The 27710-nt window shown below is 47.3% G+C and overlaps 1 protein-coding gene across 3 annotated transcripts in view; it reads left to right on the forward strand.

Moving 5' to 3' along the window:
• Positions 1–27476, forward strand: part of LOC116945961 (cadherin-7-like) — a 130463-nt gene extending 102987 nt beyond the window's left edge. For all 3 annotated transcript variants that reach the window (XM_032960690.2, XM_032960689.2, XM_032960691.2), the window contains 6 exons: positions 1881–2197; positions 7598–7862; positions 8686–8794; positions 10771–11022; positions 16536–16764; positions 20496–27476. In XM_032960690.2, the coding sequence (XP_032816581.2) occupies positions 1881–2197; positions 7598–7862; positions 8686–8794; positions 10771–11022; positions 16536–16764; positions 20496–20862 (1539 nt within the window). In that variant the 3' untranslated portion in view covers positions 20863–27476. The remainder of the gene's footprint in view (positions 1–1880; positions 2198–7597; positions 7863–8685; positions 8795–10770; positions 11023–16535; positions 16765–20495) is intronic.
• Positions 27477–27710: the final 234 nt, after the last annotated feature.

Here is a 27710-nt window from a genome sequence, read left to right on the forward strand (position 1 = left end):
TAATTGAAATAAATTATGGAGTAAATGTCAGATAAAGCGTTGGAGAGAACAACTAAATTATTCCCATCGTGTTAATGACCTTCAAAGACTATTGAAAACAGAACCGCGTTTTGCATGATACCCGTAGGGTTTGTGTGTGGGAGTGGGGGGAGAGGTAAGAGATGGATGTGTGGGAGAAAAGGAGATCAAGAGTAAAGCAGGATAAATGTATGGCAGGCTATAAGTCTGCCACCGTCCACCTTTCCACTCGCCGGCCTTTTAAATGAAAAGTGCAGGAGCCTTTTTTTCTTCTTTCAAGGTCCAATACTTTTATATTTACGGATTATCTGCACCAATCCGCAATGGGCAGCATGGTGGTGGTTAAATGTGGTGTAACAGCCCCGTATTACCAAATACGTCGTGAAGGCCTTTATCCAGGAGTGGATCGACAGAGAATAGTTGCAAATTATACATGTTTGTAGCGTTTTATATTCGGGCTAAACAAGGTTTTGGCCAATGACCAAAGCAAAGCTATAACCAATTCAATCATAAAAAAAAATCCCCATCTCACGGTTTTTTCAGAAGCTTGTGGATAGATCATGGGATTTTTTTGCACAGCGTTGGTGTACGGTGCTTTTTTTCAGGAATATTTTTGCTGTTTTTTTGTCATGGATTTTCTGTTTGCACAGTCACATAGTCACTTCAAGATGTTTTTCTTGTTCGGTTTTTTTGTTTGTTGTGGTTGCACCCGATTCAAGAGCCGAATGGCTCACAGGGCTATACCAAAATAAATCAACTGAAACTGATTATGGTAATGATGATGATGATGACGATGATCATTGTCATTATTTCTGACTTGATATTTTGCCTGAAAATGCTAAAGCACAAGTCACGGAGCGCCGCCAGAATTAAGAAGCGCAATTGACCATGGCACTGGACATGGTTAGCAGCACCTGAACTGAGAATCAAAACAGTTTTCCAAGACAACCAATGAATACGAATAAACATACACAGATAACAACCGCACGTGTATGCAGTTATACCAACATTGCCTCATGCTGAAGACGCTATGAAACCTGGTGCACACCTGGCTGATCATTTGCACAACTGATTGTGGTCATGCAGCCCATACTATGAACCATAAAGCAAACCACTGTAGGTCGGTGCTCCTTGCTAAACGACCTCTCTCCCGAAGCCCTCTCGTCGTGGCTGGTAGACCGCGACATTGGCATTCGGCTCCCGTGCACGACTGAGTCGCTCTAGAAATTTGCCTGCGACTGCCTTGCCCACATCTGAGCGAGGAGTTGCACAACAAGAACATTTAAAGAGCACATTCAGGAATCGCAGCAACCACTTAGAGTTCGCCTGAAAGCAGCCCGTTTATGCTGCAAGCAACCAATTACTCAACTGCTAGTCGCAGCGATCGATTTGCCTGCAACCGTATCGCGCAATTGATCACTCCGGTGGCGACCCATCTTTAGGCTAAACGTGTGACCTTGTCCCAATGTGTGTGTGACCTTGTCCCACGTGTGTGTGTGTGTGACCTTGTCCCGCGTGTGTGTGTGTGACCTTGTCCCTCGTGTGTGCGTGTGACCTTGTCCCGCGTGTGTGACCTTGTCCCACGTGTGTGTGTGACCTTGTTCCTCGTGTGTGTGTGTGTGACCTTGTCCCTCGTGTGTGTTTGACCTTGTCCCGCGTGTGCGTGTGACCTTATCCCTCGTGTGTGTGTGTGTGACCTTGTCCCTCGTGTGTGTTTGACCTTCTCCTGCGTGTGTGCGTGTGTGCGTGTGACCTTTTCCCGCGTGTGTGTGTTTGACCTTGTCCCGCGTGTGACCTTGTCCCGCGTGTGACCTTTCCCCGCATGTGACCTTGCCCCGCGTGTGCGCGTGTGTCCCACGCAGCCGCTGGACTTCGAGAACCGGGAGTCGTACACGCTGCGCGTGCAGGCGGCGAACACGCACGTCGACTCGCGCTACTCGGGCGTAGGATCGGCGCGCGGCGTCATCCTCGGGGGCGCCGGTGGCGGCGGCGGTGGAGCGCCACTGGGCGGGCCGTTCCGCGACACGGCGCTGGTGCGCGTCGCCGTGAAGGACGAGGACGAGCCGCCCGTGTTCGGCGCCGGCGAGTACCGCATGGAGGTGCCCGAGAACGGCACGGAGGGCGCCTACGTGGGCAGCGTGTCGGCACGCGACCCCGACCGTGCCAAGCTGCCCGTGCGGTACGTTCTCGCAAGCGTCGAACGTGAACGCGCGGTTGGACTTAACCCCCGGGGCAGTGACGTGGCTAAGCGGTGGCGCGTCCGCGGCTTTATTGCAGATATTCACGGTTCCGACCCAATGGCTGTGCCTGTATTTATTGTAAATGTGCGTGCCCTCTTCTTCAGAGTGACTGTTAAAGATTGCTTGACGTAATTCGCAAGCGTGGGCCATTGTATGCCGGCGTCGTGGCCCAAATTTGCCAAACCAATCATCACCGACTACTGCGAAAACTTGGCAGAGAAAGAGTCATGAGATTCATGGAGGCTTTCCTGGGTAAACAAGTGGAATAATAATAATAATCTGTTGTCTGGGGCATGTGTGGCGCTTGCCATTTTGTGTCGGTCTTAACGGATGCCTGAAAAGAACACTTTACCCAGCACTGACAAGCAGGGGCAGAGCCAGGGGGGGTGACAGGGGTGACATTCTGCGTATAAGTGTACGACACTCGGTCTGGCGGACTCCATGCAACTGCATTGTCAGAGTGTGTCACCAACCGATGGCGTCTAGTTCAACAGCCTGACTCTCTTAATCATTCTTGAAATTAACATTTGCTGAATGTTACCCCGGCCTGAAATCCTGGCTCCACCCCTACTGACAAGTATAGGTGCAGTCGTAAAATGACTTGCTCATGACCACTGTTAGTGCCTCCACTAGAGTTAACTCTTGAGGACCCCTCCTAGGGTCTTATTTGGCTTACTCTTCTACTCTTAGAACAGGTGGGAGTACCCACACTTTACCCCACCACACGCGACTTGCCAATCGACTGACCGTGGTGTGCCCACTCGTACCACGGGGTGGACGGAGACGGGAGGAATCGAGGAGCTTGCCAACGTTGTTTTTGACTGCCTCGCGTGCCAGGAGATCGAATGGAACCGGTGGCCTCTGGAACGCAGGTCCATTGGCGCTCGCCATTAAACTAAAAACTATAAACTAAACTATTTTATGTTACCAGGTAAGGTCCACTGAGCTATATAGCTCTATTTCAGAAGCGACCTGGCCCACAAATGATAGCTCAATGAAGTGGCTGATCGAGTGGATATGTAGAGTTGCCAAATGCTCGAAACGCATGTTGAATCTAAATGCGGAGAGAAAAACCGGAGGATCCGGAGAAAAAAATCCACGCGACCACAAGGTGGACATGCAAACGCCAAATATACAGCAGGCATCAGGGTCGGGATCGAACTCACGACCCCCCTGCGTACCAGGCGAGGGAGTTAACATCTCGCCACCGTGACGGCGTCCCATTAAACCAGGTAGTGAATTAATGAAATGTTAATCTGATGATTGGATTAAGATTGTAATGCCCGGGTGCAAAGGGCTTCATTGTAATCTTTGAAGTTGGTTGACGCCGTGCCTTCTTATGCAAACATTTTTATTCGGTGAAGGTCGAAGGTTCCATTCGTTCCTCCAAGGTCAAACAACCAATTTCATTGCCCCGTGTGACCTTCTCCTGGTAATTCTAATTACAATGAAGGCACATTTATCAATATTTGCTCATTTCTTTACGCACACAGAAACGTGCTTGCAAACACAGGCAGGCAAACATAAATTCCTGCAAGCTCATACAATATATATCTATTGGCGATTAGCAGTGTATGTAGAAAGCAGTACAGCAAGGAGGGTGACGAGCTATCTGTGCAGCATGTTAGTATTATCTTCCCGAGTGCGGCTTTCCCTCCAGACACTTGGCTTTCCAGACAGATGCATGAATTACCAAAGATAAGCAATTAGCCAAGCAATCTAAAGCAACACCGTCTTTAATAAGTGTCTTGAGGGTCGATTATTCTTTTCTGCATCTAGGACCCCCCCCCCCCCATCCAAACCAGTAGTTTAGTACGAGGCTACTTTCCTCCAATAAGCATTCATCATAATTGCCATTAAAATCCATTACCATCAATCATCCCGTTGAAAGCGGTCTTGAGAAGAAGAAAAGAAAACACTTTTAGAACCTTAATAATGCACCTGCAAATTATTTCAGCCTTTGCCGTATAATTGAGATTCACTGATGTCTGTCCAATTTTTTTTTACACCCCCCACCCGCCCATCTCCTGTGAGAACCGAGGCCGTTTCGTGTTCACGGAGGTCCCGCGGGAATGCGGCTTCGTGCTGTAAGCCCGATAGGAATCAATGGAGAGGCCACATCTTTGGGGAACACTTTTATGCAACCTTAAACATTGTCAGTTGACTGCACACTGACGCAACCTAAAAAGCAAGCTTGCTCACACCCAGTATACTAGAATAAATATACTGTACCATTTTCAATGGTACAGTATATTTTTTCTAGTAGTGGCACTCCAAACTTCCAAGGTTGTGTATTATCATCTTATGCTAATTCCAAGCTCTGTCAGTAGTACGTTTTATGCTAATTTCCTTTGTCAAGGCGTTTACTGTTTACCCCCTCACAGCTTAAAAGGCGACCAGCGCTTGGCTTTCTTCACTCCAATGCTGTCCGCTGGACAGTTTGGTCCCTTCACCTGATGAAGGCCGCTTGTGTTGTGGCCGAAACGTCGTGATTTTTGTTGTTTTATTTTTTTATCTACGTGACTTTACCGAATAGAACCAAAGAGTATGGATCCTTGCAGTCACGAAAGCTTCAAATCTAGAACACACCCAGACTGTTGGGGCAAGTGCCGTTAGCGAGCACTTATCAAGGCTGGCAAGGCACACGATGGGGGTGTGTGGCCAACACCACAACCCGGGCACCTTTGTCTCCCGAGTGCTGATTATTACGCACCTGCACCCAGGTACTCTTTCAAGGCTGAGTCGATCGAGCAGAAGCCCACAATCGTCACTGGTGTTGGCCGCGAGTGGGAATTCTACTCGGATCGCGGAGCGCAGCGTGCTAACCTCTACGCTAGTCACTGCCCTCTATTCCCCACACACATTCATAAATACGCATACACGCATGGACATAAAGTAATAACGTACATATTGGCATCCATACAATGCATATGTGAAATAATGCATGCCCATGCACACATTTTATTTTCACACACACCTGCATCAGACATTTAAACTAATTAAGATATTCAGGAAATATCTCATTCCACAGGAGAACATTAATCAAGAGCAGGTTCTTTGTTCTGCTGCATTAATTCGTTGCCTCGTGAGTGACCTCCCAGTTCCGTGATATTTAAAAAAAAACAAATGAATTGGTTATATTTAGAGCATGCTCAATGTCACTGAGAGATTTAAAGGAAATCTGAAAAACTGCGTATATCTTATTACAATCTAAACTTGATTTTTTTTTTACGTACAATTCGGCATGCGTGATATTTGTTAGTTTAACACGTAGGCTTTCGTGACCAGTATTATTCGTAATAAAGGTTTTTGGGTTAGATCGCGTTATTTATAGATGTGTCGTAACCCTCCACCACCCGACACGGCCAATCAGCAAAAAAGGTGTCACGTTGTAAATGTTGTAAATGTTGTGGATTCACTCTTCAACACACAGGTGGGCTAAAGTAGTGAACTATTTGTCTTTTGTCAACGTGACACTTTTTTGCTGATTGGCCGTGTCGGGTGGTGGAGGGTTACGACACATTTATAAATAACGCGATCTAACCCAAAAACCTTTATTATGAATGATATTTGTTGATGAGGCTGGCGGGCTTCACCGTGCCAGTGTCGTGACGCTCACCGAGGAATATTTTTTGGCTGGCGCGGCAGAGCGAGCGGCTCGCAATCGGGAGGTTCCAAGTCCACATCTCGCTTGCGGCTTTGACTCAGCCCATCATTATCATCATCCCTCCGAAGTCGATAAGATTAGTTCCACTTTGCGGGGAAAGTTAACAGTGCTTAGCAATGTGGAATTTTCTCCAATGACTCACATGAATCGGAAGTGGCTTTTGACTTTTAAATAGCATTGATTACTATGCCTCATTTTGGACAACTTTTTGGGATCGCAAAGTCTTTGTTACGTCACTGAAGATTCTGCTTTCTTCGGCAAAACACATGCAGGACGATAGAAATTCTGAATTACGTACTGGAGTTTGAAAATAGCGATGCAGCGGTTAACGCGCGCTTCGCTATAATGAACCCAGCCACCTGAGTTCGATTACCGGCCACATCTAACATCAGCCGTGAGTGATATCTGGACCGATCTTGGTCCCCCGGCCCTTCCACTGACCCATTGTCAAGCAACCCCCAAGACCAACCATGGCATAGGGAGGGATCCATTGAGAAATGGATTCATAAAGGGCTCGAAATAATTCCCATTGATGTGAATATCGAGGCAAAATGAAAAACAACGTATGTGCATGTGACTGATCAATTCATCAATAGCCTCTATTTATGACCAGGCGCTTTTCCATTGAGGCACTATATTTATTTTTCGAGAGAGAATACAATACGAGCGTTCAGCATACAAACACAATGCAGACATAATTCAATCTTTCCAAAACAGCACACGCACACACATTTAGATGCACAGCGTAAAAATAACAAGATCTCATTAAAGCTTTGTATTACAATATAGTTTGTTGCAGTCTTGCTCTATCGCTTTGTTGTGGGTCCTCAGGTGGGACCACGGTCGGGAAGCTTGCTCCACGTGCTGGTGATCCTTCAGTTCCTGAACAATTCTGAGTAATTGCTTACCAAAATTTATAAATAATTGTTTACCCAAAAATCCACACATAGTGCAACGGCTCAGTGTGGCTTTTCAGACATGTAGTGAACATTAATGCACGTAGGAGGAAACCAGAGGTACCCCGAGAAAAGCCACGTGTGCGAGGGGGCAACACTCTATCCCTGTAGAGATGGGGCAGGTGATGATAGTCGACACTTGATGTCACCGCCTCTTCCTGGCAAGACAGAGTACGGCAGCTCGATGGCTAACGAAACCGTGAAGGGAGTTTTTTTTTTTTTACAATGGAGTGAAACGTCAGGCTGATCTAAAAACGAAACTAATCTATTTTCTATTGTACTAGGTAAGGCGCACTGAGCTATATAGCTTATTTTCAGAAGCGACCTGGCCTCAAATTATTGCACAACGAAGTGGCTTATGGTATGGAAATGTACAGCAGCCAAATCCTCTGAACGCGTGATGTCGATTTTGAATGTGGAGGGAAAAACCGGATGACCCAAATAAAAATCCACTTAACCACTGGGAGAGAGACACCACAAACTCCAAATATACAACAGGGATCAGGGTCGGGATCAAACCCACGACCCCCTGCATACCAGGCGAGCTAGTTAACATCTCACCACCTGGACAACGTCTGAAAAGGCTCCTGGAAAAGCGGAAGCGAAACGTCGAACTTGAATAACGGCAAACACTGCACAACGCAGGCCGAGAGGCGAATCGGAGAGCGAAGGCGCTGCCGTTTCATTTTTGTTAATTTGATCACTGGCGCGCGCAGGTACTACATCGACCGCAACACGGACTTCGAGCTCTTCTTCAACATCGAGCCGAACAGCGGCGCCCTGAGCACAGCGCGCGCCCTGGACCGCGAGGCGAGCGCGTGGCACAACCTGAGCGTGTTCGCCCAGGAGGAGGGCAACGTGGCGAGCAAGAGCCGCGTGCGCGTCAGCGTCCGCGTCACCGACGTCAACGACAACGCGCCCGCCATCGCCGCGCCCGACCCCCCAGACGCCACCGTGTGCGAGAACGCGCGGCCGGGCAAGGTGAGTGGGAGGGGACGGTGTCGGGGGGGGGGGATGTGGGTGGAGGTAGCAGGAGGGAGGTAGCGGGGGGGGGGACATCCAAATGTACAGATGTGACGGAAAAAAAAATAATATCCGGAAAAAAGCAGACAGATGAACAGATGGGCGACCAGATCGATTAGCAGAGGAACAAATAGGCAGATGAACATATGGACACACACACAGATGCACGTGCACACACACGCGCGCGCACGCACGTGCATTAAAGTCCCGTGTCATACACTCACTTGTGCACCGGCTCGTGAATGTGCATGCACTTCGCGTCATCTGTGTGACATTGAGAGAACACGGAGGGAGCAGAGCAGAGCCAGCTCAGCTTAAAAGACTCATCCTCGATGTGCCTGTGCGTGCGTCTGCCCGTGTGCGTGCGTGTGTCCGTCTGCTCGTGTGCGTGCCTGTGTGTTGTGTGCGCGATTGTCTGCGTGTTCGCGTGCATGCACGTGTGTGTTTGTGCTCCGAAGGGAGCGGTGGTGGGGCGGTTAGCGCTACGCCGCGCTACGAATCCGGCGACCCGAGTTCGATTCCCGCTCACGGCCAACACCGGTGACGATTATCCGAACCGGTCCTGGGCCTCCCCTAGGTCGACGCAGCCTCGAATGAGTACCCGGTGCGGCGTGTAAACATCGCCACCGGGGAGACAAAGGCGTCCGGGCGTGGTTGTGGCCACCCGCCCCCATTCGTGTGCCGTGCCGGCCTTCACAGGAGCTTGCCAACAGCCCCTTTGCCCCAACAGTCCGTCAAGGCTATGCGGGGTAACCTTTGTCTTTGTGCTACTCGCGTGCAGCTGATCCAGACGATCGGCGCGGTCGACCGTGATGAGCCACTGCCAGGACAAAGGTTTTTCTTCTCCCTCTCGGCCGACAATCCAAACTTCACCATCGTCGACAACGGAGGTGCGTCAAGAGCCCCGTGGACTGCCAGTGCAGCTGCCTCGCGACACACTTCCTGCCACCAGCCCAGTGTCACAATGGACTGCACTGTGAGCTGGATATAAGTGACACATGCTTGCATTGCGCTGGTGGATGGGGGAAGGCAAAGGGCAACTTCTGATACAAGCACACTGCTTCGGATATAAGCCCAGATGGCCTTGCTCTCAAGTGGTGTGCTCATATCCAGCTTCTACTGCACCGTCCCTCTGATGTTATGTTAAAGCTTAGGTTCCATACCACCCTGCAAATTTCAGAATGCCTGGCCCAGCTATGCATACCTTGGTGGTATATATCACAGTTGCGTTTTGACATGGGTGCTACATGTGATGTGCGGGGCAGCAGGGGGCAATTTGGCAAAGTACATTGTTGTACTGTACTTCTATGATCCCAAGCCAATGTTCCCCACATTCACCAACGAGAAATGACCAGTGTGGTGAAGTACTGTATTCATACTCTTTGTTTTTTTCGGTAAAGTCACGTAGGTAAAACAAAATTAAAATAAAAGGAAACAACTAAATCAAATCACGACGTTTCGGAGGCAACACAAGCTTCCGGAAGCTTTGATTTAGTTGTTTTCTTTTATTTTAATTTTGTTTTACCTACGTGACTTTACCGAAAAAACCAAAGAGTATGAATCCTTGCAGTCACGAAAGCTTCAAATCTAGAAGTACTGTATTGTCAAATAACCCCCACGACCTGCAAGGCATTGGCATGCCTTCATCCAGCAGTGGATTGATAAGGGGACTGTACATTTACATGCGTGCCTCAGGAAATGATGTACCTGATAAAGCTGAAATATGTCCAGAGTGATATATTTGCAAATCTTCAACGCATTTGTGAAAGCGGCGTGCTATTGCTTTCAGCAGCAGAAAATCCTCCCTAAAAAAATTATCACTTTAATTATTGCTTCGAGGTTTTTAAGAATTAATTTTGTTAAAAGCCACGTATGTAATATACATATTTTAAAAGCATTCTCTAAACTTCGAATTCGACCACCCTTGGCAAGTGCTACGGAAGGTGCATGACAGCAAGGTACATTCATGCATAACCCCCGCTCGTTTCTGATTTCTGATTCCCTCATGTGAGTGAGACATTTTTTCGGATGAAATTGTGAAAATTGTGCACATTATCACATCATAATTCCTCTTTCTTCACATGACACCTTTAAAGACCCGAGAACTCCACATAGTGCCCGTTCTAATACGAACCAGGTAACTGTTCGCAGCCCAAGGACATTTGCACTCAACAATGCAATCTTCAAATTAACACCAAGTCTTGGTTGAGGTCAAAAGGTCACAGCCAGCATGGCTGAATACTTGAGCTCAAGTCCGGACAGCCACCTGTAATTAGACCAAAACAACTCAACATATTTGTCGAAAAACAAATTTGTCATGAAGCGTTGTGAGTTGATGGTCTCAGCACAGTCAATGATGATTGCTCTGACAGTGGGTGGGAAAGTGCTCTCCTTTTCCTGTGCAGATCAGAGGTCACGAAAGGATCTCGGGGGTAGCTCTGCAATATCTACTTCTGTGGGCCGTTCTCCGGCACGAAGGGTTGTTCTGCTCTGCGTGAAATCCAAATGGTTACTTCATGCATACAATATTATCGGTTGTCTTGCAAACTTGTTTCCGTTTAGGTTTAAAGTCTCTACTGCCCATTGTTCGGTACCCTGTTCAATTGTGCCTTTTATTTTCCTTGGCGCTTCGGGATTTCTTTAAATTCTACTGCGATATGCAAAATCGAGTTGACACATGATGATTGATGATGACGACCTTCTCGTGACATGATGTCGGCAGCGCAACAAAACGAAGAGCCTTCATTTCCTGGCAGCGAGCCGAGTGACAGCCTCACGATCCTCACCCTAACGCCCCCTCAACGCTCACCGTTTCACCTTCCCCCACCTCCGCTCCCCCCCCCCCCCCCCAACCATCCTGCGGCAGACAACACCGCGGGCCTGGTGACGCGGAGGCACGGCTACCGGCGACGGGACGACGGGCCGCACCTCGTGCCGGTGGCGGTGAGCGACGGCGGGAGCCCGTCGCTGACGGGCACGGGCACGCTGACTGTGCGCGTGTGCGCGTGCGACGCCGAGGGCGCCGTGCTGTCCTGCACGGCCGAGGCGCTCGCCCTCCCGGCCGGGCTCAGCCCCAAGGCCCTGATCGCCATGCTGGCCTGCCTCCTGCTGCTGCTGAGTGAGTGACGCTTCACGCGCCGCTCGTGCGCAGGAGCCCGCCTGCAGGATCCAAGATGCAGAATTGCTAGATGCAAAACGCTCGATGCATCGACGCGAGATGCGAGAACGCGAGATGCAGAACGCTACATTCAGAATGCTGCATACCAAACACCGGGATACAGAAAGCGTTTCACATCGGCTCCCTTTCATACAGCACCATGCTTACTGACAGAGATGAAGCTGTGAGTTTGCTTTGGCAGGGCAATGGGATTATCATACGTGGAAGTATTACAAGTACATGTAGGTTTATAATCTATGAATATAGCGTAGGAATTTAAATGTTTTTTTTTTCCCACCTAAGAGAGGGGTTCTTCCAGTGCCCCCAGGTTCATCTCACATGGATACAAACAAACGGTACACCTTCAATGATGTTTGCCATGCATCCCCAGCAGGACTCTCCTGAACATAAGTCTTGAGATTCAGTTGATGTTCACACGCCCGCAAGCGAATAATTCATTCGGTACATTAGTTGAATGCGTTCTGACAATATGACCTCATTCTGAACGATCAATTACACCGATAATAATTTATAATTACAATAATTCACCATTACATTTTTGTTTCATAATTCACCATTACGGTTTTTTTCATAAGTTGTCATACCATTGATACGACGTGATAATTAATCTCATTAAACTCTTCAGATTAATAATACATTGATTCAGCGCTGTACATTTATATTTATACATTTTCTGGAAAATGCCACTTGTAAAACAGCCTGAGAGCTATGTCTATGACTCGAAATGAGATCATTTTAAATCACCGATGTGCATTAGGTGTGTTCACGTAATTAAACATTTATGCAGCGTTCCATGGCAATTGTTAAATGACGTGCGGTATTTAAATGGTCTTGATAAACATCTGACTGTCACAAATGATACTTATACCCGGCCCCCATTTCACTCGAAAATATATTCATCTGGCCATCGCTGTGCATGCGGTGCATCATGAGTTCCCTTTTTAAGTTCGATAACCCTTTTAAAACACGATTCCCAAGTTGCTCCGGCTGTTTTCATTCATTGATAACATCCTAGTGCGAGTGACCTTAAACAGTCTGCATTGTATTCTTGGTTCTTTCGGTAAAGTCACGTAGAAGGGAAACAATAAAATAATAAAAATATAAAAAATATCACGCCGTTTCGACTGCAACACAAGCAATCATCATCAGGTGTGAAAGCCACAACAAAGAAAATTTGAAAAAAGTGGCGGTTTTTTAACGTTAGCACCACGGATAGCGATTTGACAGTTCGTTCAGATGGACGAGTCCATCTATGTTCGGAAAAGAGGAGGGGGGAGACGAAAAATAATGGACACGTTCTGAAAGCCACCTTAAGCGTGATCAATCAATTAAGACCCAAAATGGTTTATCAAATCCTTCCAATGATTGCTAAGCCAGAATCCATCTTCTCGGTTGAAATTGTCTCTGTGTTTGTATATGTGGATAGCCTCATAGACGAATCTCTCATATCTCTCTGCATTGTGCTGAGCATTGGTTCGGAAATGTTGAACCGTGTCACCGACTGACACCGCCAACCCAGACAGAACTTCGACTTCACTTCACGTTCATCGACAAAATGCCAAAGAAACATTGTCAGGGGTCTTTGTCGGGCAGACTTTTTTGTGCAGTCGTGCCGTCAATGATTGGCCAAAGACAACACTTTTCTCAAAGTAGCATCCAGGTCTACTCCGGGAAACGTGTTTCCTTGTTTCTGGAACATGCAGCTTACGGGATGAAACATTTTGCCTGGAAACGCGTTCAGTCCGCTACAGCACTTTGCATAGACGCGTCTGAGGTGCATGAATTTATATATATATTTACATTTTATTTTACATTTAGCACATTTTTCTTGTGAATACGAATGGCTTGATCACTTTGTGAGGCCATTGTCTCTTTTGTGTGGTCAAGCTCGGTCCTTGTAAAAAAAAAAAAAACTCTACACCGCTGAAACCACACCTTTACCATGACCCAGTTCCGCCTCTCAATGGTGAATCCCTGGCAGCTTAACCTCTTAATCGAATCAGGGGGCCTACCCGTTATTGCTGTCAAGGCGTACGCACGCTCGCTCTCCGCGGCACGGACGCGGGAAGCGCGCGGTCCGTTGGAGGCCACGCCGCCCTCGGCGGTTGCCTCAGATTTTGATGGCCGTTTTCCAGAGTGCCCCCTTTGAGATTCTTTATATTCCTAACGCTCTGAGGTCGCCATAACAGGCCACGCGCTTTTGTGCCACGGCGATTCACGCAAACCTCCGGTAGTAGCCCTGGGCTTGCTCGGAGATAAAGCACCCCAGTGCCTTGCCACCAACAACAACAAATAATGCATAACAGAAATAAAATAAGGAGATTAAGGACGTTCGCGTGATATGTTACTCTGGTACCGTTTACGCGAAGTGACAGGCGTGCTCTGCTTTTAAAAGTTTCCAACGGAATATTTTTAAAATGTAACGGCGCTGTGCGGCCCCGGATTGACGGCTGCGAGAGAAGGGGGTGGGGGTGTTCGGCGGCAGAGGATTAGTCGTGCTGCTGTAATGGGGAACTAAATGAATACAATTGCAAGTGAAGGTAACTTACCTCGAGCTCATGTTGACACATCCTAAAACATGACCTTTGCCGGTGATGCTGCCCATTGAACTAAGCCTGCAGAGTATTTAATGGATTTTGGCTTTGAATCTAAATGTTAATTCTTCACTTGCAAACATCCCCTGCACAGCCTTTGATCAATTCAACCATCAACATTTGACTTCAGTTTACTTGTAAATAATACAATAATAATCATAATACATTTCTGATATTTATCAAGCTTCTGATTAAGGTCTCCCCATACTGCGTTGTGCCGAGTTGGCCATTGGGGTTGTTTGACCATACTTCACCATGCCGGTCAGTGCAGGTTAATGAAGGGGGGATCCCGCCGCGAACCATTCAGATATCACTCAATGATCGCTGTGACCAGGAATCAGAGATCTCTATGTTCGCAACACAGTGAGCTAACCACTACAGGACAATGCCTTCCTCCTCAGTGGATCAGATTATTATCGTCGATGTCCTTTGTGCATTGTCAGCAAACATTGAAACAAACTTGAGGGTAGCATTTTAACGCGTACGCTTCACACGGCACAAAGTAATGACACTCCAGCATTTATCAGTATTGGGGTTGTGTCATACCACGGTTATAAAGGGGCTGAAAGGTGAGTCACAGACGTCTGGAATAAATAGCCCTTGCGATCAATATTGACACTGCCATGAGGTATTCATATAGAGGTCAGGGGAAAAACACTAATGATACCGGTGTGCGAGATGGGCATTCACTGCTGCTGGTAGCATGCTATTAAATTTCATAATGCACCAGGGTATGCGGCCTCTAAATAATGCATTGCGTATCAAGGAATTCTTGAAATCTGAATTTTTATACACTACCCCTGTATTTTTCTTTTGGATTTTGAGTTTGTTGGTAGGAGGGGGGTGTGTGTTGTGTTGTGTTGTTGATGGATGGGGGTCACTGGTTTCCCTTGTGGTGTTTTTTTTAAATAAGGTCACTACTAAAAATTTGGGGACCTTCATTTGTGAACAGGTAATGGAATGCTTCCGCACGCAGAGAATATGGACGGAATCCATTCTTTTTCCTCTGGATGAAATTGCTCCAATGCCAAACAAGTCATATTCTTTATATTAAGTGTGGACCTGCACAGTTTTTATTTATATGTATGTATGTACTCTATGTATATAGTTATTTTGTGTTGTGCTTGGGCATATAGATGACCCTTTTAACTTATAACCTTTCACCTTTTCTCTCAACTACGTATCTCAAGGCAATGTGTGGCAATAATGAGAGTAATGATGCGAGGGATAGTGGTGGCGTGGGGAGGCATGCATTCAGCAGTGGATTCGACCATGGATTCATGATGTTAAGGCAAAGTACTGATGCCTTGGCTATTTCATTGTTTAATTTATCCTAAACTTAAACATTTCCAAACACCCCATGTTATGTCAGCAACATCTGCAATATTCGTGTTGTGCTTCTGAATAATATTAAATATTTGCTTATAATATTTTCATCACCACTCTTAAATCCTTAAATAAGGAAACAGGTAAACAGAGAAAATGTATTAAAAATATCAACTTGGATTTTTTTTACAAGCAAGGCGCTGGGATTCCCTCGCAACGTCCCCGTGCAGTTTGTCGTATGCCACCGTGAAAATAATTATTGACACGCACACTTTAATTTGGCCAAAGTTGCGAAATGTGGCAATTACGTGGCCAATATTAAATTCAAATTAGCGTTGAGTGAGAGAGTTTAAAAAAAAGTTAATATCGCAAGCAGATTTTTTAAATTTATTTCACAAAGGTGGTTTCACACTGCGGTGTCGGCACGAAAACTAAAACATCCCCCGGCGTGTGGCTCAGCAGTAGAGCGAGAGGCTCGCAATCGGAAGGTGGCGAGATCACATCGCGGTTTTGGTGAGGGGGAGGGAGATTGCTTCTGCCCATCATCCCTCTGGGATGACTAAATAAAGCACCACCTGTGGGAAAGTCAACAGTGGTGGTGTGGAGAGACTTTGCCCCCGCCAAAGGAACGTGGAACTTCCACCACTGACTCAGGGCTGTAAAGAAGAGACGAGCGCTGCCAAAAAGCTCAATTGAGCGAGGGGTTAGTTGTTGTTTTTTTGTGGGGGGGTGGAAGTAAAGGCCATGTCTGCTTGTCAGAATGAACATATCTTCCCAGACTGGTGTCCACGCGGCCCCGAGGGGAGCTGCCAGCGTCGATACCAACGTCATGGGGGAAAAAAATGTGCGATGAGCCTTTCGTTGTTGTAACAATGTCGCCGAATCCGTTCACAGTTTAGAGGGAGCCGATACCCAGCAGCGGTTTTTTTTTTCCATTTTTATTTTTTATTCTTAAACGGTCGCGTTACAGTTCGGGGCTTCACGCATCCCCCCCAAGGATCACCGTACTGGGTGAAGACGCGGCCCGGGGTGATGAGACGTTGGCAGTCGTCGCAACGCGGCGTTAGCGCCCGTCGCTAAAATTCTGCCGTGGCATCGGACGCCCCAATTAGGCGGGCGGCAGCTAAAGAGAATGAATTCTTATGCCACAAAGCCAGCCAGCCAGCCCAATGCAAACGGTTAGGTATTAAATAAATAACATGACATTTTTGTCACATTTTTTTTATACCACCTGAAGTGATTTATACATAAATTGGATGAATGATTGTGATAAATAATTCATTGTATCTGTTCACACCTATTTCTATCTCTACATCTATCACACTTGCTCTTTTTCTGTTCTATTTCTTTCTTGAAACACGCCTGACTGTGCGCGCGCGCGTGTGTGTGTGTGTGTCTCTGTGTCCGCCCTCCCACTGTCATCACCACCAACGTCATCATCACCACCACCACCACCAAAACCACCACGACCACCACCTTCACCAACTCGGCCACCACCACCACCACCACCACCGCCGCCACCGCCTCCCGCAGTCATCGTGGTGCTCTGCGTCACGCTGCGCCGGCGCCGCAAGGAGCCGCTCATGGCCGAGTCGGAGGGCGACGTGCGCGAGACGGTGGTGAGCTACGACGACGAGGGCGGCGGAGAGGAGGACACCGAGGCCTTCGACATCGCGGCGCTCAAGCGCTCCGAGAACGGCGACGCCAGCGGGCGGCGCGACGTCAAACCCGCCGAGCCTCAGCTGCCTCCCGGGGCGCGACGGTACGCGGGGCAGGCCCACACGGGCAGCCGCGCGGGCATCGCGGGCGGCACGGGCATCACGGGCATCGCGGGCATCGCGGGCAGCGGCGCCGCACTGTTGTGGGCGGTTCTTTTGCTCCCCGCGTCCTCGCGCGGCTCGACTTTGTCACTCCTAATTCCCATCGTCTCTATTTTCTTTTTGCCAAACTCGCGTGCAACATTGGTCAATTGGAGAATCCTGCTAGTTCGAATCTGCTGCAGCATGGTCAGTGCTGGGCTACGTTGCTTAATACACGTTTGGGCCTGTGTTGAGGAAATCTGGAATAAAAGATCGAAAGTGATTCATAGGCGCTGTCATCATCATCATTGTCATAAGAATGATCACAAATCTCATCATCTGTTACAGTCCATGATGGCAGCATGTTGTGCCTCTGTGTCTTGACCCACCTGGCATTAAAATCTTGACTTTATTCATCCTCCTACAATCATACAAAGACCAGGTGTGGGCTTATTGGAGGAGGGGGTCGTTAGGTGGTCAGGTGGCTGGTGGTTGGCCACGTGGTTCATGTTTTAGGTGGCCATTGAGCCTACTGGTTTCAAACTCAGGTTTCATAGGCCTGTGGTTAAACTACATTCTTAAGTACAGCCAACGACTACAGAAAAAATGAATTTTATGTAAATTGGTTTTGTTCGCAGAACTCTAATGTTCATTCCAGCACTGAGAATGTAATTTTTTGCTTTGTTTCACATTAAGATAAACAACGTTTTGCAGAGCATATAAATGGGAGACGTTCTGCCATCCACGTTTTTTTTAATGTAAATGTCCTTATCTTGTGACATTGTGCTGCCGATAGCACAATTGATATATAATTGGGGTGGAAGATAAATTAGGTCAATTACATTACTGCCGGTTGATTGGTGAAGGTGGAAAAAATGAAACCTGAGTGGTTGTGAATAACTAGTCTGACAAAGTCACTGAAATACCCTAAGGAGCAAGATAAAGCTTTTCACGATTTGAGATTATGGTGATTAAATAGAAACATTTAAAAAGCAGTGGTTGTGAAAATTATATTACAAGCATGAAATCATATTATCACCTTGTCGAACACGGGTTAATTGTAATCTTAATGGACTATTAGGCAAGATTTAAAAATCACCAAGTCATCACTTTTACAAATACTCCTGGGAAGGTAGTCTGGGCCCGGAGATAATGTGAGCCCTCGTGGAAATTTAAAATTTAAACTGTAACCTCTTACGTTAAATAGAAGTCCATGTGGAAATCTTACGTGCCATTGCCAACAAGGCATGTAACGATGGGTCGATTCGCTGATTCAAATCTTGATGGACCCGTTGAATTTGTTCGCGTGCAAATCAATTATTTGCAAGCAAAGGAAATTCTGATGTTACCTTTTTTTGCTCATTGAGAAAACAAAAAGTACAAAGCGTACGTGTAACATTGAGACATCACACAGATGAGATGGTAAACACTGGACAGGTTGGTCCAGATGTCTTGCGACCCCCATTTAATGATCTTAAACGTAATATTTTTTTAAAGTTCGGGGTCAATTGATTGGGGGTCACAATACATCTGGACCATTCTGTACAAACACAGGTGGACGGTTGGTTCAAAGGTCAGCGACCTGATACTACTGAGATCCTGGACTCAATCTGTGGTTAAACTGGGTTCTCAACTGAAGCGAGTTCTCAAGTGGGTGGGGTAAGAGGGGTGTTTGGCGAACAACTGCATGTTGTTTATGTACGTACGTTGAATTTATTTTGCACTGTTTGTAGACAACCGTGTAATCATAGGTGCAGGGGAAGGACAGCAAACTTAACACAAAAAGCAGTTTTGAAGAAATTAGATTTCAATCTAGATTTAAAAGTGCATAGCTCCAGTGGCTTCCTAATATCGGAAGGAAGAACGTTCCAGACGGCCGTAGAAGTGCATCTGAAAGCGCGCAATGCAGTGACCGTCTTTGTGCAATGGCCAGCCAAGAAGTCGCTGCTGCTGCTGCGAGGATGACCGGGGCTCCTTGACGAGATCAGCAAGGTGTTGTGGTTCATTAGTGGCAAGCACTCTGTGTGTAATGTGTGACTTTATAATGTATTCGTTTGGCAACCGGAAGCCAATGCAGCTCAGCAGTCCGCTGAAAAATCGTCATTACTCGCCCAATTACATTCCACGTAAGAATTGCCCACTGTGTGCCTAAAGGCATGATGGATCATTAAAAAACAAAAAAAATTGCCCGCAACACCCCCAAACATTTCCATCGGTTAAATCCTCCTTATGCAATCGTCCTGATGTGCTCTTTATATATATGGGACGTTTAATCTCTGTGAACTCTCGTTGGGGATATCGATAAAACACGTCTTACTTGAAGTCACTTGTGTGGGGCATGTACGCCCAACACGATTAACGGAATCCGGCCTGAAGCGTGGCAGAGAAGTGGACAGGTCGGGAGCCAGAGCGGTGCAGCAGGGAGCTGCTGGGGAGGAGGCGTGGGAGAGAGTGGGGGGGGCAGGACCCGGTGTAAGAGGGAGGGGGTGGTGATGCCCACATTTTGGAGCTACAAAATCACGATTCAACTATGCAGAGCCGCGACAGTTGTGATGGAAAATGTACCTACTTGGCAGATTTTTACCTTGTTAAATCAAACACATTACAAAGACCTCACTTGCAAATTCAGTTTTCCTTCATTTGAAAAAAATGTAATTTTAATGGTCTAAATACATCATATCTATAATTAAAACTGCGGCTTTATCAACCATGTGTATGGTGGGTTTTTTTTTCATTTGAACCTTTATTGTTTATATTTCGATTTAAGATCCGACCATGTCCGTCCAGCGCTCGCCAAACTGCATTGGCTTCATGTTGCCAAACAAATACCTTATAAGGTCGCAGTCATTACACACAAATTGGTGGCCACAAATGAACCACAATAACTTTATATAATGTCGTCAAGGAGAGTAAACCATCACACGAGCTCCGGTCATCCTCTCAGCGGATTTTGTTTGGCCATTAAACAAAGACGGTCACCGCACCACACACTTTCAGATGCGCTTCTGCGGCCGTCTGGAATGCCCTTCCTTCTAACATGAGGAAGCCACTGGAGCTGTGCACTTTCAAATCTAGATAAAAAAAACTCATTCACTTCGAATGGATTTTTGTGTTTCGTTTCCCCTGCACCTCCCATTAGCACGGTTGGCTACGTATGGTGCGAAAGAAGTTCAACATGCATGCATACATACAATTCGGTATCTGTTTAATTGTATGGTGCACGTGCCTTTGTCCTACCTTGGTGTATACCAAGTGGTGGCGCTGGCGCCGCCTCGCCGTGTGTGTACGAGGCCTCCACAATCGGCGACTTGTTCACTCTCAGGTTGAAAGTGGAACAACAGCTCAACAAACCGAACTTTAAAAAAAAGTACTTTTAACAGTAATATTATGATGAAAATAAAAAAATGTGTCGATAAATGTGAACAATTCAGAAGATGATTAAAAAAGATGTAATTCGGATATCCATCAATCGGGGTTCCTCGTGAGCAATTAAAACCACCCATTTTGGAAAGGGTATTTGTTTTTTGCAGATTTTTGGTGGATTCATCATACTCGCTCTAAGTTTTGGTTCCCTAATTACGCCCAGAATGGCGATCTTTCACCAAAGCCACAGCAGTGTCGTTAACGTGTTTTATTATTTTGTATGAGTATTTTTTTCACGAGTTTCGTTGTCTATCGCCTGGGTGGCACGCAGGGTGTGGGATGACCGCATCAGCCCCGGGTTCGTGCTCGGCGTGGCCGGAGCTCCGTCTTCTGGCTCGGGATCTGGAGGCATCGCCAGTGGGGCCGGCGGCGACATGGGCGGCTTCCTGCTCGACATGCTGCGCAGGGCCGACGGCGATCCGCAGGCGCCCCCCTACGACTCGCTGCAGGCCTTTGCCTACGAGGGCCAGGGCTCGCTGGCCGGCTCGCTCTCCTCGCTCGAGTCACGCGCCTCTTCCTCGGGCGCCGGGGCCGACCCGGACGCCGACCACTGCTACGACTACTTGGCCAACTGGGGGCCGCGCTTCGGCAAGCTCGCCGGCCTGTACGCGACGGTCGAGGGCAAGGCCGAGGATTGACGGCGCCGCCGCCGCCCTCCGCCGGCCGCCGTCGCCGCGCCGCTGGCCTTTCCCGCACGCGGTGGCGGACGCCGAAGACGCCATCGCAGTGCGAGCCGGCGGCCGCCGATCCGTGGAGGTTTTTTTGGTGCCCGGTGGGAAAACCGCGTCGCTGCTCGCGTTTTAGCACCGTTGTGTTTCAGCGCTGGATACTGTACCGATTTGTATTAAAACGAGAGAGGAAAAATGGACACACAAAAAATACAAGAACAATGAACGCAAACGTTTGAAAAGTACTGAAGACAAAAAAAGGAGAAAAAGTAACAAAGTAATAATTCTTGAAGAAAAACGTACGGTTTGTATTTTATCTTTTAGGTTTCTGAAGTGCGGTGAGCAATTACTCGTTCAAATTCGGGAAGTGAAGTGACGATATTTGAAACTACTGCATTTGGAGGGTGAACAGTTGCTGCATTTTGCAAGTTACCGATCCAGCATATGAGGCCAAGAAGATTCGACAACTCCCACCCAAGTGAGATGAAGAAAATTGTGAAACAGGGCTGGAAGAACGATGAGGAAACCTCTTGAAATAATCACCGGGAGACAACCCACGGAGGGAACGGCAGAAGAGTAATCTGAATTAGCGGATGGAAAAATAAATGAGGCATGTATGTATTTCCAAAATGGGGAACCAGGTGGTAGTGAACCACGAAAAGTTTGACCAATGCTGAAATTATCGTGAGGACTCCCATGGAGTTGATTTTGAATCGGAGAGTTAGAGCAAGATTGAGCGACTGTTCACTAAAGGACCCTTTGTAATTAGTTTGTGGGATTTATGGTCCTCGTATATTCATGTTTTGAATACAGTGTAGGTGAACATTAAAAGGGAAATGCCTGTAGTTCTTGCTCAAAAAACTTTACTTTTTTTAATTTTAGCTTCTTTTTTCATGTTTAACTGACTACCCTTGTACAATTTGAATGTTCTAAGAATCGCCCTGGCTTCTTGGAAACGAAAACAAGATTTGGACCTGTAGCTCAGACTTTCGCTACCTGTGGGGTGGAAGGAGAACATCAGCTTTTATTGGCCGATCTTAAAAAAAAATACCTTTGTCGAAGGGACATTAATGAAAGTCAAATGCTTGCATTATTCCAGGTGTGAGTGAGCTTAGCATTTTCCCAGTTAAAAGTATGAATTGCATGTTTTACAATCACTCGTGCTATGTGCCTGAGTGCACAAGGCCACCGTTGTATCTGTGTCGTCATATTTTAGACATATTTACGTTTTTAGCATTGCAGTATTATTATTGCGACGATTATTAAACGGGCCGTAATGTCACCGTTATCCGTGTACCACATATCGCCTTGGAGCAGTTTGGTCAATGCGTTTCCGGGGTTCAGTGAGAAATTGGAGATTTGGTTAAAGGGGGTTCCAGACATGGAAAAGCAGTCGAGGAACGGACATTTCGGCAGGCACGGCACACAATGCCCTATTCATGTGAACAATAACGGCATAAGCACTATGATAATAATAATAATGCATTGTTGTCATTATTTTGTGTTGTTTCATTTTTTTACATTCATAATATGTGTGAAGCCTGACATTATGTATGTGTCTCGTTCTATCGCTGACCTCTCGAACACAATCGTGTCTTCACTTTTGTGCAGACACTGCATCTTTTAGTCTTTATGAAAATGTAACATGTTTTTTTACTTAGGTGCATACTTATCAATAGCTATCCTAATGTAGAGTGTATTACCTTAAGGACCTTTTTAAAATGTTTAATATTAAAAACGTATTTATGATTGCATATTGTCATCATGTTAAAGCCATAACCATGATTTGTGCCTCCGCTAAATTTTAAGAACACCTAATTAGGGCTGGACGGTTCATCAACTTGTCAATTGTTCATGCTCGCGAGCCATTCTCCACGTTGTTGTTGTTGTTGTTTGGACGATGGAACTTGCACCCATTGAGCTCTCCACCTAGTGCGACGGGTGACACGGGAGCAAAGTTAGCGGACCGGTAGAGCGTTGAGCGTTTTCTTTTCTTTCGACCATGACACTAGAGACCGAGGCGCCAGCCCTTTTCACGCATAGCAAGTTTCCATTGTGTCAGTGTGGTTACCGCAAAGGGGGCGGTATAGAAGACAAGCCCGTCCATCCCAGTGTGACGTGAATACGCCTCTCTGGGAAGAGTGCAGCGTGGCGGCAGAGACGGCACAAATCAGCTGAAATGAAGTGGGTAGAAAAAAAAATGTAAAACAAAAAAAAACTTAATTGGCATGCAGCTAAGACGTCACGGTTCTGGGACACTTCCTAAACCCTGAGATCCGGAGGCTCTCAACGGACGGAAAGCCACAGCCATGCAACTGGCGTCGCTGTAATGGGTATGCATCGGCGCTGTATGCCTGCACGAGCTGCCAGTAATGCCGGCTATCGTTACGTCGGGGAGGGCGAGGATAAGCCTGCTAATTGGAATCGGAGGGAGCTGTACTCCTCGTCCAGCCTACTTGCGCTTGGGTGGCGGGGGGGGGCATGCAGTTTTAGGGGGGCAAAAGGCGAGGCTTGCTTCGCGACCCTCGCCGGGAAATCTGCCGCGCCAAAAACGGTGTGCCAACCAGCCAGATTCGTGCCCGATCTTGCCCCCCTCAATGCCAACCCGTGTGACCGTGATGTCACCGTGGTTGGCGTCCGTGTCGAGCCAATGCTAGGTCGTGCCACAGGGGGGAAAGAAAAAAAACATTGAAAAATCATTACGACGTACAACACACTGAAATTTTTTGGTAGGTTTTTGCTTTTTGGAATATTGATGTTTGAAATATTGACGATGGTGGAATACTGATGCGTGTTGACCGTAGGTTTGAGCCGCGTGGTGCCGATAAGATGAATAGCAACGTGTTCGCTGGAGCTCTCCGGTGAGTTCTTGGGTTTCACCGCATGTTGTTTGGCACGGTCTCCCGGCGTGGAGCAAACAAGGGACAAACTGTGCCGCTCAACGTGCGGTGCAACCCAAACAACAACAGTCGTGCAGCTGAGCAGTGCAACAGGGAAAACCCTGCACAGCAGCAGCAGCAGTAGCAGCAGCGTGTGCTGTGTGCATGAGCAATGTTGTTGGTTCATGATGGACTTGAAAGACTAAACACTGTCCAATATCATGAAGAGAGAATGAATCCTGGTTTTTTTTTCAACATCCTTCCAACAACAAAAAGGCTGTTCTGCCCCCCTCCCAGTGTTTCAGCCTTCCCACACTTCATATTTCACGTGGCGTATTAACCTCAGTGCCCCAATTAAATCACCACTATAGTGCAGCACCACTGACGGGCTTGGCGAAGTTTTATCTGTATGTCTAAATCATTCAAGAAAAACACGAGTTGTTTGTTTTCTCTCTCTCTCCACTGAGGGCTGGACATCCCTGTAAGCAACATATGCATCTTAGTGGATCTATCCACAATAAATATGCTTTAAATTAATAAAGCAAGATGTTTAGTGTTTTCCTATCATTGCACCTACAAAGGAGTACCAAACAAATGTGTAATCACATTGTCTGCTGTTTCTAATTGCAATGCCTTGCATGGGTTCATTGTGGCGCCACGGTGTTTGTAAAAGTTGCTTTAATTTGTTGCATTAAGTGTGGCCGTGTGACTTCTGGGACTATCATTTCACCATCACGACTGGACAAAAAGCTCTGCCATGCTTTGCCTGGGCCTTGGGGTGGATGTGTAACAAAACAAAATAGCACGCGGTTCTCAGTCCGCAAAGAAACCAGGGAGGGGGTTTCATCGTAGATTTTGTAAAGCACGCAAAAAAAAGTGACACCACAAGAGGCAAACGTAATGTGAAGGTCGCATGACGGCAGGCAACGATTTGGCTGAATGCAAGAACAGCATTTTAATAGTTGTCGACTCCGTGTCCCCCACCTCCTGTGTGATTGCCTACCAGTCTGTTGAACGGATAACATTCATTTGAAGAGTTGATTCCTTGAAGCTTAGCGGCGCCCTCTGTGCGTTCCCACACGCAGGGCCCTTGTGCGTGCGCTTAAGTTGCACACCCACGTTGATCGTTGTAGGGAAGAGTGTGCACCCATCATGGCCCTCAGCCCACATCGCAGTGATCGTGTAGAAACGAAGAAGAAGAAGAACCTAAAACGCTGTGGCTGAACTTCAGTCCGGTGCTCTCGTCTGGGAGGATGTTGGGTGCCGCAGGTAGCGTCACGGCTCCATGACGCACGGGTAAAGCCACAGCTCGATTCCACTGGGGCCAGTGGAGACTTCACACTGGCCGGCCACATTGGCCAGGAGGAGTTTGGCGATGTGTCGCAGTGTCAAGAGGTAAAAAGCACTCCAGCCTGCCCTCCCGGTGCACTGATCTGAAAACCCCGGCCCACCCCAAAAAAAATGTAGGTAGCGGGCATCGAGGTGGCAGCGGCGCTGCGTCTCCTTGGCGGCGTTTGCCGGCCCAGCCCGTGCCGCTCGTCGCCATTTGATGATGCATCGCGGTCGCGGTGCTGCTACCGTGCATTGACAGCCAACGTCGTGACGCCACGGAGCCGAGGGCTGCCTTCAATGAACCGCGTCAACCAAGACGGGTGTTGATAAACACAAATATATACGGTATCAGATGCTCCGTGCGCTTCGCGATTTAGTTACTGATTGTCGGGTGCTTGCCCTACTGACAGCGAGAGAGAGAGAGAAAGAGAAAGGACGTGCCCATCATTTTATCAGCAGTGCCTGCGTTGCAATTAAATCCAGATGATCGCGACTTTTGCTGCAGTAAAGAAAAATGGAGGAACAACGTCAGCTTGAACTGCATTCGGCACTGCGCTTTCGAATCGGCCGTTGGTCACGTCAGGTTTCTCCGTTAAATCTTGATTTGAAGCTTTCGTGACTGCAGGAATCCACACTGTTTGGTTATTTCGGTAAAGTCACGTAGGTAGAAAAACAATAGATCACGACTTGCTGTGGTTGTCCCACCTGATGACGATTGCTTGTGTTGCAATCGAAATGTCGTGATCTATTATTTTTCTGCATTAAATATTCGGTGGCTCGCGTCCGTGGCCCCCCTCCGCCTCCCACCCACCCCCTTTCCTGCTTTGTGCACGAGCGTATTGGCAGGCACGCATTGTTACGAGCACGCTGGAGCTTTTCACGAAATGAGTAGTGAAAAGAAGAACAAATTGGGAGAAAATAAATTGACTGTCAAACTAAACCTTGTGCTCACTGCTGGGCGAGGCTGAGCAAGCGGTATTAACTGGGAGTGATGGGGCATCTTGGGAGTGATGGGAAGTGATTGTGACATCTTGGGAGTGATGGGAAGTGATGTGGCATCTTGGGAGTGATGGGAAGTGATGGGGCATCTTGGCAGTGATGGGAGTGATTGGGGCATCTTGGGGAGTGATGGGAAGTGATGTGGTATCTTGGGAGTGATGGGAGTGATTGCGACATTTAGGGAGTGGTGGGAAGTGATGGGACATCTTGGCAGTGATGGGAGTGATTGGGGCATCTTGGGGAGTGATGGGAAGTGATGTGGCATCTTGGGAGTGATGGGAGTGATTGCGACATTTAGGGAGTGGTGGGAAGTGATGGGACATCTTGGGAGTGATTGGGACATCTTGGGAATGATGGGAAGTGATGTGGCATCGTGGGAGTGATTGGGACATTTAGGGAGTGGTGGGAAGTGATGGGACATCTTGGGAGTGGTAAGAGTGATGGGGCATCTTGTGGCATCTTGCGTGCTTTGTGCATCTCCTCCGTGCAGCGCAACACTGCTTAGTGCATGCCGAGCGATGCCACTTACATATGGGGCAAATTTCGAAGACAAGAAACCGACAGCTCTGTGTACATTACACGGATTTTCATTACATTTGAAAAAAAGTACGTTATTTTGGATTGGGTGAGGCTATAGTTCAGTGTTCTAATGTATAGTGGAATTCAATTTAACTTTGAGAGTAGTTTTCGGGGCACATCGTGCATGTGTATTGAATTTACAAAAGAGAAAATGCTGTTTACTGCTTAGGGGCTCGAGTTATTTTGTTCGTCTGAGCGGGGGAGATTCATTGGGGGGGTGGGTGGGAGGGTTGCGGGGGAGGGGGTGCGGCAAGGGCACTGAACCAATGATTCCGGGGGGAAATCGGAGATGAGATTGGGAAGGGGAGCAAAGCGAGCAGTGGCGTTAGGATCGTAAAAAATATATATAAAGAAATAAGAAACACCAGTAGGGAATCGGCACGTGAAAGAAATACATTTTTAATAAAGCAGGCAAAGTGAGAATAACAACGGTGCGCAGTAATAATAAAATAAAGAAACCACAACAAAACAAGTGGAAGATCAAAAAGTAGGGAGCTTTCATGTGTCCAGTTTGATTTAAATCCAAAACATCACGGCCAGGAGTCTGGCGAATGTGTTTGGAGCCAAAGAAACCACTAAACGCCCATCACAATCACACGGGAGAATGCACGATGAGTCCCCGCTGCGGTAAATGGAAGGGGTAGGTACAACATTTGCCGTGGTCAGCTGGTGCTGTGGAAACCACTATTTTAGTTTATTTTCTCTCTCTCTTTTGGTTGTTTTTTTGTAATAATATCGATACCTGTGATTATTTATACACTCAAATAAAAAAAGCTGCATTTGCACGAAAAAATATTTCATGGAGCGTACTTTTGATGTCTGCTTTTCTGTAATATGCTGCTTGTTTTTTTAAGCCATGCTTATTTACATACACGTTTTCAACTTAATGCATGTTCCCAGTGTCGCCGTGCGTGTCCGTGACGGCGAGGCAAGTGTGTGCGCGCGTGTGTGGTTATACATTTTATGGGGAGCGGTTAGCACGCTGCGCTTTGAACTCGCCCGCCCGAGTTCAATTCTCGCTTACGGCCA

This window comes from Petromyzon marinus, chromosome 25 (genome assembly GCF_048934315.1).
Source record: "Petromyzon marinus isolate PM22_M1 ecotype Great Lakes invasive population chromosome 25, UKy_Petmar_22M1.pri1.0, whole genome shotgun sequence".
Classification (NCBI taxonomy): Eukaryota; Metazoa; Chordata; class Hyperoartia; order Petromyzontiformes; family Petromyzontidae; genus Petromyzon; species Petromyzon marinus.